This window comes from Elaeis guineensis, chromosome 9, assembly GCF_000442705.2.
Source record: "Elaeis guineensis isolate ETL-2024a chromosome 9, EG11, whole genome shotgun sequence".
NCBI lineage: Eukaryota > Viridiplantae > Streptophyta > Magnoliopsida > Arecales > Arecaceae > Elaeis > Elaeis guineensis.
Window position 1 is genome coordinate 14,422,799 of NC_026001.2, and position 18,706 is coordinate 14,441,504.

At 36.5% G+C, this 18,706-nt stretch overlaps 1 protein-coding gene across 5 annotated transcripts; it reads left to right on the forward strand.

Moving 5' to 3' along the window:
• Positions 1 to 1,431: 1,431 nt before the first annotated feature.
• LOC105051476 (U1 snRNP-associated protein usp106) lies at positions 1,432 to 16,635 on the forward strand. Of its 5 annotated transcripts, none has more exons than XR_833240.4 (14): positions 1,436 to 1,695; positions 2,189 to 2,241; positions 2,784 to 2,952; positions 3,045 to 3,108; positions 6,105 to 6,184; positions 6,365 to 6,521; positions 7,192 to 7,253; positions 7,470 to 7,532; positions 8,561 to 8,619; positions 8,941 to 9,022; positions 11,696 to 11,745; positions 11,891 to 12,151; positions 12,272 to 12,441; positions 15,228 to 15,565. XR_833240.4 is itself a non-coding variant. In XM_010931947.4 (13 exons), exons 1-13 carry the CDS (start codon positions 1,549 to 1,551, stop codon positions 15,253 to 15,255), a joined length of 1,275 nt encoding a protein of 424 aa, XP_010930249.1. In that variant the 5' UTR covers positions 1,437 to 1,548; the 3' UTR covers positions 15,256 to 15,565. The 5 variants fall into 5 exon arrangements, 3 of the variants coding, with proteins under 3 accessions (XP_073100067.1, XP_073100068.1, XP_010930249.1); XR_012134553.1 differs by lacking the exon at positions 12,272 to 12,441 and adding an exon at positions 16,114 to 16,635 and having other exon boundaries at positions 1,437 to 1,695; positions 15,228 to 15,534; XM_010931947.4 differs by lacking the exon at positions 12,272 to 12,441 and having other exon boundaries at positions 1,437 to 1,695.
• Positions 16,636 to 18,706: the final 2,071 nt, after the last annotated feature.

The following is an 18,706-nucleotide window of genomic DNA, read 5'->3' on the forward strand; positions in this document are numbered from 1 at the left end:
TTCAGCCAACCGTATGAGAATTAACAAGCTGTAGAACTCCGAAGTATATTCTTCAACTGTCATACTTCGTTGCTTCAAGGAATGAAACTTCTCATGCAACTCTATCGTACAATCGACCGACAAAAATTGTTTCTGCAGCTTCATTTTCATGTATTCTCAAGTGCTGACTTTTGATTTATCCTATCGCGCACGTTGCTTTTCAACTCTTTTCCATCATTGAAGTGCAGTACCCTTCAATTTAAGCTTCACAAATAGCACCTTTCTATTTTCAGCCATAGGTTTTCAATCAAAATAATTCTCCAAACTAGCTTCCTAATCTAAATAATCTTCGACGTGTATTTTTTCATAGAAAATCAACAATTTCAATCTTGATTCTATCGTGGTTTAGATTTAGGACATGAATCAATCACTTCTCCAATCAACCTCGCACCGCGTTACCTACGACTCCAGCATCATGAATGAGATTGTCAAAATATCTAAGACCAGTTTTATCCTCTAGACCATCTTTCAGCATGTCTATTGAGTTGTGATCACCTTCTGAATTTTTCATATGGGCTATTATAGATTCCTATCGTTGTAAAATTTGAATAGCTCATGACAAATCTTCAATAATATGCCACATCTCCGTCATATTTGCTTGCTGACCTTGATTTTCTTTTTACGACCTCTAATACATCCAAACATGGCTTAGGAATAAAAATCTTAATTTGAAATAATATGATCATTGTTTTGATACCAAAATTGATGCAGTAAAAAGAGAGGACAACAAGCATTGACAAATTATAGGCGAGAAAGAAAAGGATAAGATTAAAGAAGGAACAATTAGAATTTTAAAAAAATTTCTAAATTTTAAGATTTATTGATGTAAAAATGATAAAAGATGACTGCAAACCAACACTTAAATATTAAGATTATAAATATTTATTTTAATCTCAACTTTAGATTGGTTATTTTAAATCTTGATAATTGAAAATTATTAAAATAAATCTTAAACTATAGTACTCGTGAATAATAACGATACTACAGTAATCATGAACAGTAATTTACTACACTAAAATAATAATTAAAATAAATAATATATTTAAAATTTAATCTTAAGCTCCTGCATCAATGTTCTTGGTCATTACTTTTTAATCACTCCACGTCTATTGCACATGCCAACTATAAGCAATGTACCAAGCAATTTTGATCGAACACTGGCTTCATCAAGATTTACATGATTTGGCCGTACCAAGCGGAGTTGCCCAATGCCTGTGCCCACAAAGTAAAGAATCCAACGCATCAAACAATCATGACCGTACATTGCTTGCATCGAACGGTCATACAGCCGAGCTCCGCAACAAAAGGGACCCACCAGCGAAGTCTCCAGCAGAAGTTTAGTGCCTGTAAGAGAGTCACACCGCACCAAAGAACTCGGCGACGTATAAACCGTGGCTCATCGCGGCTTCGGGTTTTCCTCCCTCCTCGTTTGCCTCTCTTATCGGTCTCTTTGTTAATCTCCTCCCCTCTTTCTACTGAGCGACCGTCGGAAAAACCCTAACCCTAGGGATGGACGCGATCAGGAAGCAGCTCGACGTCCTCATGGGGGCTAACCGAAACGGCGACGTTATGGAGGTGAAACGCAAGTACTACGACCGCGACGTCTGCCGTCTCTACTTGGCTGGCCTTTGCCCCCACGACCTCTTCCAGCTCACGGTCCCGATCTCAAACCCTAGACCATTCGATGCCTACTCGCTGGCGCTCTCTCTCTCTCTCTCTCGGCGTAGTGTTCACATTAGTTTTCAATCTTAGGGTTTCTGATTTGATACTCTAGTAGCGAGTTTGGGGTTTGAGGTGAATTCTATTTCGACTGTGTTTGCTTATTTATCTTGTTTTATCGAAGAAAACCGTTGACTTGTGCTCTTGTTTGTTGGATTTGATTGGTTATCTTGAATTATCTATCAATTTTCTGGTTGTTTTGTTAGATTTATAAGAAGGCTTTACAAGTTTTAACATGGTTTACTTTTTATGCGATGGTAATTGTTAACTTATTTGGATTTTACTTGGATATTTTTATCCCCTGTTTCAAAAGTGTAAAAATGTTGGTGCTGAGTAGGGCAATTTTAACTATAGATTTGATCACTTTGATGTATTTTGTAATGTTTGTTGTTTAAACTGAAGTCGTGATTTTGGTCTTTGGTTTTATCAGAAAATGGATATGGGTCCTTGTCCAAAGGTGCATTCTCTACAGCTGAGGAAAGAGTATCCTTTGCAATAATACAATGAAAGTCTGTACTTTCTTTTTGTTATTAAATATAGCAATGTTGATACAGTAAGTTATGTTGCTGGATTTATATTTCAAATAATTGTGACTGTAGGGTAATAATTCTTAAAGATTTCAGGGACGAAGCTTTAATATAAAATGTTGACTAGGATATATATTTTATACAGCACATTATTTGTCTTTGGTAGCCATTGATTATTATCCACGTAAGCTGTTCTGCTGTCGCCGGGATGGACCTGTCACCTTTGTTATGCTTATTGCTGCATCTTTTATGAAAATATCAAGTAAATTCTAGCATGTGGGATGTTGTTATTTATGCTATGTTTCCATTATTTTTGGGTTGTCTGAGCCACTATGAAAGTGAAAAATCATTGTGGTGTTCCTGTTAACCTTGTATGCTCATCTTTCTTTGCCATGCCTCGGAGAAACATTATGCCATGTGTTTATAGTATTTTGGTATTTGTTTAGTAAGGTGCTTTTGAAGCAACGTCTTCCGTTGTCCTTCCTGAACACGTCATAGGTATGAAGAAGCCAAAGCAAAGGGAATTCATAATTTTGATAGAGAACTGGAGGATATGATAGAAAGGCTAATTGTCGAATGTGAAAGGAAAATCCAGAGAGCCCTTAAGCGTCTAGAGGAAGAGGATGCCAAAGCAGCTATTGCAATATCCGTATCAGAAGTTACCCAGGTACTTGTTGTATTCCATTTGACCTTGCACATTTCTATTGACTGATGATTTTGCTAAAACTTTGCCATGAAACTGTTTATTATGTAACACAGACACCTGAGGTCATGGAGTTGTCAAAGCAAATCAAGGAGAAATTGAAAGAAGCTGATGCTTTTGGTAATTCACTTAGCCAGTCATATGGATGATCTATCTTACATGGACATTTGCAGTCTTAACCATTGTCACATGTTAAAAACGAGGATGATTAATTTGTACTTCCTGTGCACTTCTGAAGTTCATCTTGTTTGTTAGTGCATTGGCTAGATTATCGTGAAACTGATATGGCTGGATATGCATAGACAATGTTAGTGATAGATTTGAGTTCTTTATTGTGCAAAGTTGCAACAATCAAATTAACGCTTTTATGTTGCATCAACAATGAGCAAGGTCTGTACATTGCTTATTGTTCTTATGTCAACCAATTTTAAAATATGTGGTTGTGTACCATGTTGAGCTGATTGTTGTAATGCTTGCTCCTCTTTATTGCCACACTTTAAATTCTCTGCTGGCCTTCATTATAAATTATATATTTTTTCCCATTAACCCAAAGGGATGGTTCTATCATGCAAAGTTAATAGGTCCTTGCAATTTTATCCAAAACATGGTAAAGTTTTACTAGATATGTCTTCACTTACCTCACTAGTTTCCTGCATAACAAATTATACATGGAGAAAATGATCAAACCTTGGACTCGCTTGGCTTTTGGATTTGATAGGGGCCTAATTTTTAATTTTGTTATAATAAGTGTTACATTAATGTTCTTTGTGATGAATCTTCGAGTTGTTTCCTGTGAGAGTGCAATGCTTCAAATCTTTTCTTTATAATCTAATTTGGAACAGTCCTAAGATGGAGCCATGCTTAATCTACACAAATATGTTGGCAAATTATGCTGATATTTTTTTTTGCAAGTAGCATATGGGGGTTCATCTAACCTACCATATGGGAGCCATTCAGATAAGGAGTTGGTATGTGGTGCTTATTGCATGTAGGAATTTGGAGACCCGACATGGTTTATCCTATCATTGTCTCATCAGTTAACTATATATCTTCAACTATGACACCATGAAATATCCTCTCCATTAGTGGTTTGTTTATTAATGAAAATGTACAAGGAAAAGGGTTCCTCTGAAAGGAAAACAGAAGTTGCAAAATTGAGTGCTTTAAAAAATCTTGGTGCAGTCTGCTGCCTCTGAGAGCTATATTGCTGTAACTATTCGTAGCACTTCAGTTGCTCATTTTGTTCTTCATGTATATCCTTGATGATCTTAATTTCCACGCTCTATTGGTGAAATTGCATCATTCTTGAAAATCACAAGATGGTAATTTTGTTTTTATAAGTCAATGTGACTATTATGTTACATCTCATTATAAAATTATGTATCACATTTCCCACCTAATTCGTAGTTCCAGATCTGAACCCATCTTGTTCTTGCTCAAATTCACCATCATTCATCTCTGGATGCCCATTTAGATCTTTCATAGATATTCTTCACTGCCAAATGATCCTTGCATTAGTGTGGTCATCTCATCCTCACTCAGCTGCTGACAGCTTTGAGTTATTCTTCTGGTGAGTATTCCTTCTTTCTCCTCTTCTTTTTCTTCTGTTTGTTTTGTGCAATACTTCTACATGCTTAAGTAGTGAAGTAAAATTTAGTTACCTGTTCCATTTAACAATCTTTTCTTTTTTAACATGTTTATGGGATAATTATTGATTTCAAGTCATTAATATAATCTATTCAAATGTTTTGTGCCATCACCAAATTCTAATCTGTATCTTCCGAGGCCATACACTTCATTCCATAACTTATGGCTATGAACATGCCACATTTGTAATCAATTTTTTTCTCATTCTCTCTTAGAGTATCCATTCATTCAATTCTTATTTGCTTTCATTTCCTCTTTCCATTAGTGAGTCTGGGCTCTTTTGAGCTGCTCAAGGAATGCATTGGCTGTCTGCTTTCCGGTTGGGTAGTAAGGGTCAGAGAAGGGCAATCACTTGTTATCAAAATCCAGCATTTGTAAGACCAAAGAGTTAAGTCTCCAAACATTGTTTATCCGACTGAAAGGAGGTAGCCCAAGGTTTTTTTTTTTTTTTTTTTTAATTTTAATCCTAAAAGGATCCTTATTTTAATAATTTTTGTATGTATATATTATAACATAGTTTGTTTGTAGTTAATATGGGTGGTATACCGTCATACATAGTAATCACTACCATCAAGTGTATGTAGATTCTTAAAACCCATAAACGTTCCCATGAAATATTGTCTCCTAAAAATATTTTTACTATTCCTCGTGGGGTTAGTGCTATTCGGAGGGTTCATCCGATTCATGGGGTATTGGTAGATTGGTCAAATTTAACATGCTACAGCAGCACTGCATTGCTATGAGGAGATAACATGGTGCAAGAGCAGTCACTTCTAGCATTTATTATTGCAGATATTCATTCTTGAGGTTGTGTTGTTGATTTTTCCAAAACTGGTTTTGTAAAAATTAAGGAGACTATTTTAATAAAGCTCATATGTTCCAGGTTTGTATATATCTATATTAAATTACTAATAGATTCTGACAGTGAATTGCAAAAGTAAATTTTAGACAACTAATCATTTGATTAAAAAAGCATTTTAATACATGTGTATCTTTTGTGCATCTGGTAATGCTAACCTCATACGTCTTTTAGGCTATGATGAGCTTAATTGTGCCTTAGCTGGTTGAATAGTAAGGTGGTTCCACTGAGAACTGGATTGTTTGTTAAATGGATGCTTATGACATTTTGGCTGTTAATTAATTTTCCCTTTTTTTGGTTTTTGGGGTGGGGAGTGCAGGCACACGCATACATTACTTCACAAATTCAATATTCATAATTTATACACATGGAAAAAAAAAAATCCATGTGCCTCTAGGCTTTAGAATTTGGTGCATCATGTTAGCTTTTGCTGCCAACTGTTTTCTGTCTTTTTCTGCTGTTCTGGTGTTTGGTATTGTTTTCTTTTAGTGCATTGCATTTTTTTGTCTCATGTCTATGGTTATTGTGTATTGTGCCTGTTTATCCTTTTCCCACAAACTCTGGGTTTTATAATGAATGACTTGGGTGTTTATGAAATATTGTTTTTTAGATTTGGAAGGAAAAACTGACAGTAAAATTCGGGCTCTGGAGGAGGTTGAAGAGCTTAGAACAAAAAGAGCTGATAAGCAGGTATCTTTTTGCTATATAAGCAATTGACATAATTCTCTTATCCTTATGAAGTATTATGTTGTCAAAAAGTATGAACCTTTGGAGCACAACTCCAAGTATTGTTTCTTCAGTATCTTTGGCTATTGCTACATTTCCGGTGTATGATCTAATTCATTAATTTTGTTGTTATTCTCGCTGCAGTCTATGCTGCTTCTGGATGCCTTCAACAAAGACCGGGCTTCATTGCCACAACCACTTCAGAATCCCTCTCAATTATCTTCAACACCCGCACCTATTCCTCCAGATCCCCGAACACAAGAAATGATAAATGAAAAACTTAGAAAGGCAGAAGAGCTTGGTATATACGCTTTTGCCTTTTAGTGGAAATTGTGATCCATAATTACTCACTCCTTGGAATATTTTTCGATCTTGCATTTTTTAGTATTAATAATTTACTCCAAGTAACTTTTGTCTCCTGTCCTTCCCAAGTTGATATTCTTCTGTTATGTCAAATATGGGGCAGTTGATCAAACATGCAGTAGCTTTTCATCTTTGTTTCTGTCTGATGCTACAGCTATCTGCTAATGTGTTTGACTTGGCTCCGATTCCTGTGTTACTACATGAATCCTGATGATGATAGGAATTCTTATCTCATAAAGGACACATACGTATGCTCTTGTTATACTGGGTTTAGTATTGACATTGGTTGTTATAATTTTCTTTTTCTAATTAACCTGATATAAACATTTTGCTTGTTTACAGTACTTGAGTTTGTGTTGCACTGCCAGCTGGTCTGATGTTCTTATGAGTGTTAAACTTTCTTTTTTCTTTTTTTTTTTTTTTGCATGCAAGACAACTCATTGAAAATGGTTCTACTTATGTACACCCTGATGAAGTGGATTGATGTGCAGGTTGAGCATAACTGTTTAAAGCATTATGAGTGAAGCATGTTTTTATGTTGCTTGATCATCCACAATAGACTATATATCTGATTTTCTAAATTGATTGGGGTGCCTTTTTATTGGCAGGTGAGAAGGGAATGGTAGATGAAGCTCAGAAAGCTTTGGAAGAGGCAGAAGCTCTGAAAAAGGTTTTTCCCCCTTTCTGGACGCATATGAGTTAATCATTTGGTGCATCTGTCTAACCTCCATATACATTACTGGGAGAATAGTCCAATGACATCTTCAAGTCTTCCAGAAACATGTGATTTGAATTTTTGCCTCCATATGATTTTTCATAAACTTTTTGTTCTTTTACTGTGTTCTTTTACCCAGAAACATAATACTTTATCATTTTCATTTTTCAGTTGGGTGCACGCCAGGAGCCAGTCTTAGATTCTTCAAAGTATACTGCTGCAGATGTGCGAATTGTGAGTTCAATCCATGGGTGCATATCTTTCTTATTTGCAACTCTGAATGCTTTTTTATTTGTTTTTCAAAATTAGTTCACTCCCATCCATGTGATACATGTTTGAACATGCCAAATCAGAGAAAGATTTATTTGTTTTTTCCAGTGTTCCTCTTGTTGATAAGAACAAAAAAATCACTTTTCCTTGAATCATCACTCTTGTAAGATTATGTTGTTTCCAGTTATGGGATATCAAATAGTGTCTGAGCCTTTTAGTCCAAAAGGCAAATTACTGCATCATCATGCTGTATGCTTACTAGCAGAGATGGGTACAAAGAGCATCAAAGATGACCTAAGGATATGTGTGTAAAAGGATATTATAGTAATTGAATTTGTAATTGCATATTCTATTTGCAAGGGAAGTTTTTGGTAGATAACCAAAAAACCCTCAGGTTTTATCCAAAAGGTTCAACCCAACCATGCACATGTACCAACCTTATGGACAGAATTAACACACAACCTAGCATTGATATATGTGTCTGTATTTATCTGTAATATATTATTTTGAAAGAGTGATTTTATTATTATCACTATTATTACTGTGACGTTAACAACCTGGAAAGTTTTATTCATAGTATCTGACTTAGGACAGGATCAGATAATTGGCAACATCTTGAAGTACAAAAGGCACTGCTCCAGTATGTGTGTGTCATAGGAAAGCAGGAAGTGCAATCTCAATCTCGAGTCCTAATTTTTCACATTATTTGGAATTCCTAGATCCTAGCTGCTAATGAAGTTTGTATCTGTTCATATATGTGTGTGTGTATTAATTAGTTTGAATGAAGTAGACTCTGGATTGCTAATCCAGAGCTCAAATGTAACAATTTGGCCTTTATTTTATGAGTTAATTCATGCATGTGGTGGCTAATCAGTTCCCTAGTGCCCGCCCTTTAGCATTGGTGTTATTGCTGTTGTTATTTGCAATGTGTGAGATGCAAAGTTGATCTTGATAAACATAGTGATGACTGACATTTATCATTCATTTTGCAGACTGATCAGAAGTTACGTGTATGTGACATATGTGGAGCATTCTTGAGTGTCTATGATAGGTACAATCTTTTATCCTCTTGCCTTGTAATTTCAGCTATGTTCCTACAATTCTGAGGGCAAAAAAAGATTAGTATTTGGGTTTCAAGTACTTCAGATTTTGACGGGCGCATTATACCTCCTTGTTACCAGCAGGCTTTTGGGCCCAGTTTTACGAGGATTTCTTTTGCAGCTAAAGAATGTGCGTGTTTTATTATTTATGCTTGTAGATTATAATTGTCAGAAGTTATGGGGTCACTATGCATTATGCAAATCTGTAGGAGGTTTTCAGATTTATGCTTTTAATAGCGAATGTGATATCTTGTTGGTTTTGTGGTATGCAGTGATCGTCGTTTGGCTGATCATTTTGGAGGAAAGCTTCACTTGGGCTATATGCAAATTCGTGAGAAGATAGCAGAACTTCAGGTTAGATTTTGTTAATTCTTTTCCTCATATGATGTCAATAGTTATGTTTTGATTATGCATTCTTATTGTATTCAAATATTCCTCCAGCAGATGGTTTAAGTATGACAAGAATACATTGAGAGTGTAATGTGGAGAGCTGCATCCTGAATTGTTGTAGATTTATTTATATATGCCTGATGTATTTGTTTATCAGTTGCATTACATTTCTTAAAATTTAAACTCTTATGCATGCTCAGGTGCTGTATTACGTTCCACATTCTTCATGGAGAGTTTCTGTAATGTTAATCAGAGTGGTATTAGGCCAAAAGATTCAGCCTTGTGAATGGGCTATAATTACAGTTTTGGTGGATAATTACATTTAATCTAATCAGGTATACATGGATAATGCAATGTGATAAACTTGGTTAAAATGTCGTATAAAGCTTGCGTATACTAAATTCATATGATAAATGGTGGTATATGGTGGAAAAACAATTGGAATATGTTTGGACCTTGCATTAGAAAAATTTACTTGGTGAAGAAGCTATGGTTACTTTCGTAGTTCATAGTAATGCTACTTTGTGTGACATCTACATTAATGTTGTGATGATAGATTTTGGTGATTGTTATGTTATTACTAGGCATTATAATCTTCTGAGAGTGTGAGGAAGGGGGTGATTGAATGAGATATATGTCAAACAGTGGCATTTATCTGGCATATGAGATATTGGGAAAGACATTTATGGAGGTTGCATCACAACTAAGATCTCATTGCTGAAGTTGTTGTTGTTGTTGTTTTTAAGAAGTAATTCTGCTCAGTATTAATGAGTTTCCTAACCTCAACAAGTTGACAGACAATTTAGTTTTATTTCCTCCAACATATTTCTAAATTTAGGATAATTGTGATGGGACCATTCCATGTCACTAACAAAATGCAAAATAATGGAGTTGGTAGTGTGTTAAACTCCATGATATAGTTTATTCACTTTATTGTCCATATCATAGATTACAGTGCTGTCCATGCTGGTGGGCATGGATCAGCATGTACTGGTCTAGTGCCTTACAATGACATGGTATTGGCACGATGCAAGTTGTGTGCAATGCTTTCACACAGCGTGATACAGACAATGCTGGTGCTAGCCCTGCATGGAACCAGTGCAGAATTCTGTAACCGTTGCTTCTCATTCCATGTTGTTTTATGCATATGTTATTAACACAGGAAACTCTACACTTGTCCATGATCTGTTTCCGAGAAGTAGAATGGGAGCTCTTCCAGTTTTCATATAATAAAATCAGATTGAAGCGCATCTCGCCACTTCTATATTTCACTGGCCTATTCATTTCTATCAAGTGTATTTTCAGATTGTAGTGATATGCACCTCACCATGTTTGCCACTTTGTTGTGTTGCACCTACTTAAGTCATGACCAGAGGCCTGATGTTTTTAAAAAGAGTTGAATATCAATTAAACCCCTTCCTAGAAGGGGTTTTACTCATGGTCAAGGTTTCCATCATTCTGGATTAGATGACCATGCCCCTTTTGCTTGCTTGACTATGTCTCTATCGGCTTCTTTCATTTCTCCCCAGTTTGGTGTTTCATGGGATTGATTGGCTGCACAGGGATTTGCATGTGCTGACTTATTTATGAATATAAGCATACATGCATTCACATACACAATCTATTGCAGGTTTAAATGCTTTGACCTTGCAGAAGTGCATACACTGTATACACCCACATTAGTCCTTTACATTCTCATAATATTTTTAGGTGTTATGGTATTTAGAACCCTTAAGCCAAAAATCTTCTTTATGTATGTCAGCTATACCTGTACAGAACAGTATTAGTTATATTCTTCATTTTTTAGTACTTCTGAATTTCTTATTATTTGATCGAATTTTTGAGTCAGTGAATTATTTTTGGGGAGTATCTAGTGTTCCTTTGTTTCTGGTGTTTCTTTAGAGTTTGGTCATGTAGGCGATTTTAGAATGCTACACTCAGAGCTTTAATTGACCAGAAGCTGTAGTTAATCCTTTGTGAGATCTGAAAACATGTTAACTTCTGGATCCATATTTGTGTTGTTGAAGACAAGGATGTCTTTGGTGGATTCCTTGTTTGGTCGTTATGAAATGTGAACATATGATTGATCTGTGAATGCTTTTCTAGATTTCTGGTTCTTAAAGAATGGTCCATAGTTCCTGTTTTCTGGGGTTCCCTGAAAAGCTTGTGGTAGTGTGCCTTCAGTTTTTAGGAGGTATAACACAGCTGGTGATGGGAAGATTGTTGGACGGCAATGCTTTAGCAGCATAAATTATTCATTTCTCGTATACATGCACAGAAATCACTCCTCTAAAACTGTACATACTACAACATAAATCTTATCCGCCTTCCAAGAAATTGTGAACATGCCCAAGTTCTTTTCCTTTTGATATTAATGCATTAAATTTAACTTTTTGGAAATAATTATTCAACAAGCACACACGTCTTGTTCTTTGTTGGCATTCAATATTATGCACATCTTGATGTTGGTTATATGGAGAAGGAAAGGCTAGGGTTGTCAATTTTCTGTTACAAGGTGTGTGCTCAAATGTTTCATGCCTTCTTCTGTTCTAAGAATCCGGTCACCTTTGGGAATAATGCTTTTTTATGTAATTCAAAGGTTATCTATATGAAATAGTTAATCATTTACTTTATCAGGAAGAGAGAAATAAGAGGCGAAAGTCGGAGCGAACTGAATATGATAGCAGGTACTTATTTCACCTGGTCTTCTGTGAACTTGGGTAGTGCCACTAAGGGTCAAACTCTTTCTTCCTCTCCTCCTCTATTTCCTCATTTTTTCTGGAAAGCAATTCCAAAGACTTGAATAAAATTTATCACTTCATTCATTTTCAGGTCAAGAGAACGAAGTCAGGACCGTGATAGAGCAGCAAGTAGGGATCGGGACAGAGATAGAGAGGACCGAGGTGATAGTCGTGACAGGGGAAGGGATTATGATCGTAGAAGCAGAGACTATGATCGCCATTATGATAGAGATCGAGGATATGATCGCGACCGAGAGAGAGAATCAGATCGATCTCGCAGTTATGATTCAAGGAGCCGGCGAAGGTCACGTTCTCGTTCAAAGGAACGCTCTAGAGATTATGATCGGCACAGGTACCAGTGCAATTATACTAATAAAGACCTACTTTAATTTGTATTCATTATGTTTGATCTGTATTGACTGTGCTGGCAACTGCAATGCCTGTATGGTTCTAATGGTGAAATGTCTTTTAGTTGATTGACGCCAATTGTACAAGTACTGAGATACACGTTGAAACATCTCTCCCACCAAAGCTGTTTGCTTCCATCTGGCTAGTTGAGTGGTTCAGCCTCCACTCATTTGAAGAGAACAGACAGCAGGAGATGAAGAATTGTAGGCTTAGTACAACTTGAACCTATAATAAGTAATCACTGCACTTCTTGATGTATCTACCCCTTTTATGAAAAACATTTAACAGCATTTGCATTTGATATGTTTAAATCCGATGAATCTAGCTCTCTTGGTCAAAGTTCAGGTCTTATTTTGGAAGCTTGGATGTTTTCAGAGTCTAGATCTTATTCTGAAAGCTTATGAAATTTCACAAGCTGTCACCTTCATGTTCATGTTTGTTTTTGTAATTGGCTGTTGTCTGTCTCAATTGTTTGGCTAGGCCATTTTTTAGTTACTTGTCAAAAAGTATGCCTTGGCCTCTTAGCTGAACTGAATCACCATCGTTATTTGATTTGCACTTAAATTAGGTTCAAATTGGTATCCTGCCCATTTCTTGAATTTTTTTCTATATTGTTGTTCATGTCTTTGGATCTTGTTTAAAACTGGACCAGACTGGCCGGTCAGACTACAAAACTGGTGAATCTGCCCTCATCCAGTCGGGTCTTATAATCGGACTGGGAATGTATAATTGGCTGTTCTTTGTGTAAACCATGACTCAGGTGGGCAGAAATCCAGGTCAATTGGATTTCACCGAAAATTGAAATAATAATCATAGTTAGTGATATGAACTCCAGACCTCTTCTATGACAAAGGATATCTCAACCATTGAGACATCTTTTGATATTATATCATTATGATGATTTATTATACTTAAGATATGTCTGTGTAATTAGATGAAGCTGTTATAAAATTGTTGTAAGACTGTAGTCAACTTCTTTCGGTAGAAATTGATGAATTCTTTATTCTCGTTAGTAGATTATAAAAAGATAAATGAACCTCATTTTATTCTTTTGGATGTTTTGAAAACTATAATATTTATCATAATTAAAATATCAATAAATTCTATATACTTTTTTACATTATGTCTTTCGTGACTCATCGCTATTCAAGATACGTTTTCTCAGTCCTGGACTTGTATAGATACCATCCTATTATAGTATTAGTATACTTGGTATGGGGCCTATTCAACATACCAAGTGTCGGTGTGCCCCCATACCACATACCAATTCGGTACCGGTATGGTATGGTACGATCGGTGTGCACTGATACATTCAACCTTGGTTCTATTTATGTTAAAATTAGAGAGAAATTTATAATGTGAATGCATATCATTTAAGAGTGTTTAGAATGGAAAACTTATTAATAGTTATGTGCATTTATATTCATCCAATGTTAAAAATTTAAACATATTTTAATGTGAACTTTGTCTGATTGACAGAGTTGTGCAAACTCGGCCTAGCTTGACTCAATTTTTTGGGCTTGGGCTCAAGTTTTCGATCTGTTGGACTAGGCCGAGCCTGCATTTTACAAGCTTGACTAAGTTCGAGCTGTTCTCAGGCTTGGAATTACTATACTTGGTGCAACACAGCTTGAAAATAATTTATTTTTATTTATTTGATTTATTATAAATTATATAATTATATATTTTTAGTTATTTTGAAATGAACATGGGAAATAAAATGGGAAAGGGAAAGAAACATATCCCAAATCCCTAACTCTCTCTCTCTCTCTCTCTCTCTCTGCGCGCGCGCGCGTGTGCATTTACATGGACGTTTGAGTCTCCATGATTCATCTTCTAACCTAACGGCTGGATTTTGCTGCTTCTCTCTCCCCCTCTCTTTGCTTTCCACCAAGCCTTGTGCCCCCTCCTCTCCTTGCCTCTCTTTACTCCTGTCAAAGGTCACCCCTGCACTACCACCCTTTCTCTCCCCACTCCCTCCCATCCCCTTCCTTCCGTGAAGGCTGCCCCACTGCCTCCCACTCTGCCCTTGGTTCGATGCAGCTGTTGTTTCCCCCACCTCTCTCTCGTGTGCAAGATGGAGACCAAGGCTATGTTGGCTCAGGCTGGTAGTCAAGCCCGGCTTTTAATATTTGTTCCAGGTTGAGCTCGGGCTCTGGACCTCCGACCCAATCCAGGCTGGGCTAGGTTTGGGCTCTGGACTTTCGACCCAACCCAAGCTTGGGCTGGTCTCAGGCTGGGAAAAATTGCCCTGATAATAGGATCCAAGCCTAGCCTGAACCCAATCTGTCCCGACCTGGCCTTTGCTCAGGTCCGTGGACTGGTTGACCTGATAGTCTAGTGATGCGGTGATGCGGACCCTTGTCCTCATAGGTCTTGTGTCTGGGTCTAATAACTATGATCTTGTCTCTTTGCAAGCACCTTTGGTAATGGGATAACATGCAGAGATTCTTGTTGCTGACCAATTTTGACATATTTTAAGGAAAAGGCTGATGGTCGCCATCTGCTCAGTTTACCAAACTTATGTGGTTGTCAGTGATTGGCTGGCTGAACCTCCAAACCCTGCCCCCATCCCTGAGGGTTCCTTGCCTGCCACATAGGATTGCTGAACCGGGCGGTGAGTGGATGGGTGATATGTAGCAGTACTCTTTTAATATTCTGACTTCAATAGCAGTTTCTGTATCCATGATTTGCTTTAACTTGTTGTGGACTTCTCAATCTAGAAGTACCCAAGGTTTTCCACATCTAACTTTTGAAAATGTTGTCAGAATGGTACAAGAGTGTTAGTAATAATAATTTAAACAAAAAAAAGATAACGAAGGGTTGAGAGAGGAATTTTGCTATTCTTGTGAGTTTTTTTTGGCAAATATCTAATATTACTATGTAGTGGATGGTCTTTGGAATCAACTCACTATTGGTTATCTTTAGATGTTTGATGGTATTAAGATGTAAGGATGTCAGTCCTATAATCTTTGTTAAACTTACCTATCTAAATGACTAAATTATTTCATTATTTGCAGGCGTCATGATCGATACGACCGATACTGAACTTTTATTTCAGGATGGAAGATATGAAGTGTTGAGGTCTGTGTGCTTAAGCTCTATGGCTGGTGTCACAGTGTGGTTTCGTGCCTGTGGATTCAGTTCACCTGAATACAGAGTCCTTTTATCTGGATTTCCCTGGTGGTTGATTCCAGCACTTGTGAAGGAATTTATAAGCCTGTCTAATAGAATGAAAACCTTGTTAGGTCGTTTAACTGCTTTTGGAAGTACTCTTGTGAAACGTAAAAGATAGATGCTACTCTGTTGGAAAAAATGCGTTGACTGGTAGGTTGTGTTTGGTTGCTTTCTTTCTTTATTTCTGTGTTTTTGTTTCTGCAAGCTCTATTGTTGTGAAATGTCTTTGTATATTAATGCTGGGCACGCGTTAATATGGGGGTAGAATTTGGTTCTCGCCTGCTTAAGCAACGCAAAGGTGAGGAATTTGTAAGAAAATTTATATAACTAAAGACCAGCCTTTTCAATTGCTAAGGGTTGTACTGTGTTGTTGTACTTTTTAATAATAATAATAATAATAATAATAATAATAATAATAATAATAATAATAATAATAATAATAATAATAATAATAAAAATAAAATTCTACACCAGTAGAGGAACATTTGACACTAATATGGTTATTTGAAGCATGACTGCATTTTGGTAGCTTGAAGATTTACTGGACCATTTGGTTGTCCTTGGATTTTGGGTAAATGGATGATATAGAATATGATTTGTGTAAATGTATCGTGTATTCTGTCTTCCCTAGAACTCAATGTTGTAGGTTTTTGCAAGTGATTTTCTTTTATCAAGGAGAGGTTTTATGTAAACCAATGTCGCAGTTGACCCTATTTCTCATTTGTGTAGGTTTGTGAACCCATTAACATTTAAATTTGACACCAAGTCTGGAGTAAATATGGCCACTCGCAGAGTTACCAAAATATCCTTTGAGGCGCTTGGGGATTACAGATACTCTTGGTGGACGACTCTAGCAGGTTTGCCTATATGAGCTTTGATTTAGTCGGCAGCACTTTTAACCTTCCTATAAACAAGCTTGGCAACAAAGGAGGCAGGCCTGAGGTGGAGTTTCCTTTTGATTTGCCCGGCTATCGATCAAGGAGATTTCTATTTTGGGTTCCCCGTGCAAGATTATATTGTCATTCCTCTACTATGTCATGTTTCTTCCATATGGTCATCGAAGAAGATTTTAAGAAAACTGGGAATTGGTCTATGAGGTAGGCCACCATAGGAGATGCAAAAACTAATATGAGATCTCAGTTTTTTCTAGCTCTCATCAAACTCTAGAGTCTGATGACTCAGGTTTTGTTCGCTTTGTGTCTGTGTTGTGGTTTTGTTTTTTATAAAAGATGCTTCATTGGTGGGAGAAAATGTCTCTATTCAAAATCTTCGTTGACTCACAATCAATATAGGATTAAAGATGTTATCTTTCCACAACAGTAGTCTTTTTAGTCACGAGGATTCTGTGCATGTGGAAAGGAGGTGGTTTTCACATATGGTGCCAATATTATGGTTAAGAATTCGGATGGCTCAGATGGGTGGGATGGATTGGTCTCTGCATCATACATGTCGGATATTGTTCGCTTTAGCTCGTATTAGGTGCTGCACGATTTTGTCATATGTAAAAGGCAGCATCTTGTTGGGGGGAGAGAAGGCTTCAAGCCAGAATCTCTCTTATCTTATAATCGATGTAGGATTAAAGGTATCATTCTTTCACAACATGATTCATATAGAGGATCTCAACTTCTTTGGGATTAAGGTATTAGTTGAGTCGAGGATCTAAATCCAAACATGATAAACTAATCACATGCATTCAATTATCTATATTTCTAATTTTTTCCTGTGATCAGGATCTTGGTCACACTATATATGATATGTCAGGTCTAAATATCTCGACTAGTGCAAAATCAAAAAATTTCAAAATATCTAATGATACTTTGTGTTGGCATTCTTTTCATCCCATTCGAACAAATCATAGGATCTATTGGCAGAGTTACAATAAAGAGGAGTGGTGACAAGCCAGATGGCGAGGATTGGTGCATGCGGGCATGCCACCAACATAAAAAAGTGATAAAAGAGAGAACAAAATATAGCATATATCTAGATGCCCTGATCTCGAGGACTTTCTCTACCATCACACCATCATTTATTGGAGATGAACAAGAAACGTAGTGCTGGGTTATACTAGAAAAGTATAGCACTAAGCTATGGTAAGGGTATAGTACTGAGTTATGATAGGCATTTAAGTTACACCTACTCATAGGGTAAAATATAGGGTAAAACTACGGTAAGATAAAAAAAAACAATAAATTGATTGTCAAAGGGTCCCTTAAAAAATATAATTGGATTATTTATGCTAAAATAAGATAATTACCATAGTAAACAATTGTTCTCCATATTTTGACATCCACTCCTAGTAGATTTAGTAACTGGTACCAACTATCAGGATGCCTACTCAGCACTAATTGTGAGACCAATATTCATACTCTATTAGCCTTGGCCTATTATATACCCCTTTTTTTTTGGCTTGCCTCTTCACGAGGTTGGTTGTCTCTCCTTAATTATCTTGTAGTATGATCCCATTCTCAAAGACATCTTTGAGACCAATTCGGCGAGCTTCATATGATACTCGCCCTCTCGGTTTATCCTTTCCCTTGGCAGTCCAAACAATTATGCTAATGTTGGGTGTTGACTTGATACCTAGGACTAGGAGTCTCTTCTGGTTCCACTTCAAAGTGGTCACATGCATGACGATTCTTGAATCGTCGTGTAAATGGTATATATTTGTATGGCTGAATTTTTAGTCATATTTTTTACTTCGTTTGATAGATTTTTTTTAAAAATAAAATTTGAAATTAGTTTCTTAATATGGCTGTTAGTATTAGATATCTTCGTATCTTAGTTCTAAAATATCAGTTGAGATCTTGGAACATCTCAGTTGCTTCTATAATTCATCGGGATAATGGCCACGAGCGAGACCTCAGTCTTTAAAACCTCACTGCATTTCTAGAAGTGCCGGAAAATCATTAGGCCCTCTGCATGTTTGTAATGAAATATGTTGGCATCCATAACAACAAATATAAATATTTTTAAGAGATATTTGGTTGGAAGAGTTGGAGCCTGAAACAGAAATGAAAATGGATAACTCTCATTCCAATTGTTTGGGCTTCGATTCCGATTTCGGAGAGGCTTAATGAGATGGCTCAATTTTTCTAAAATCCAATCCTGACTTGCTCCCAAGAATTCAAATCTCCATTTCGATTTCAATTTCTATCATAAATCAAATGCTTCAGGATACAGTTATTCTGATTTCCATTACAATCTATCCAATTTCGGCTTACGAACTAAACACTCTCATAGAGTTATCGCTATCGATGTTAGACTGCTGAGTGAGGCTTAATGAGATGGCTCAATTTTTCTAAAATCCAATCTTGACTTGCTC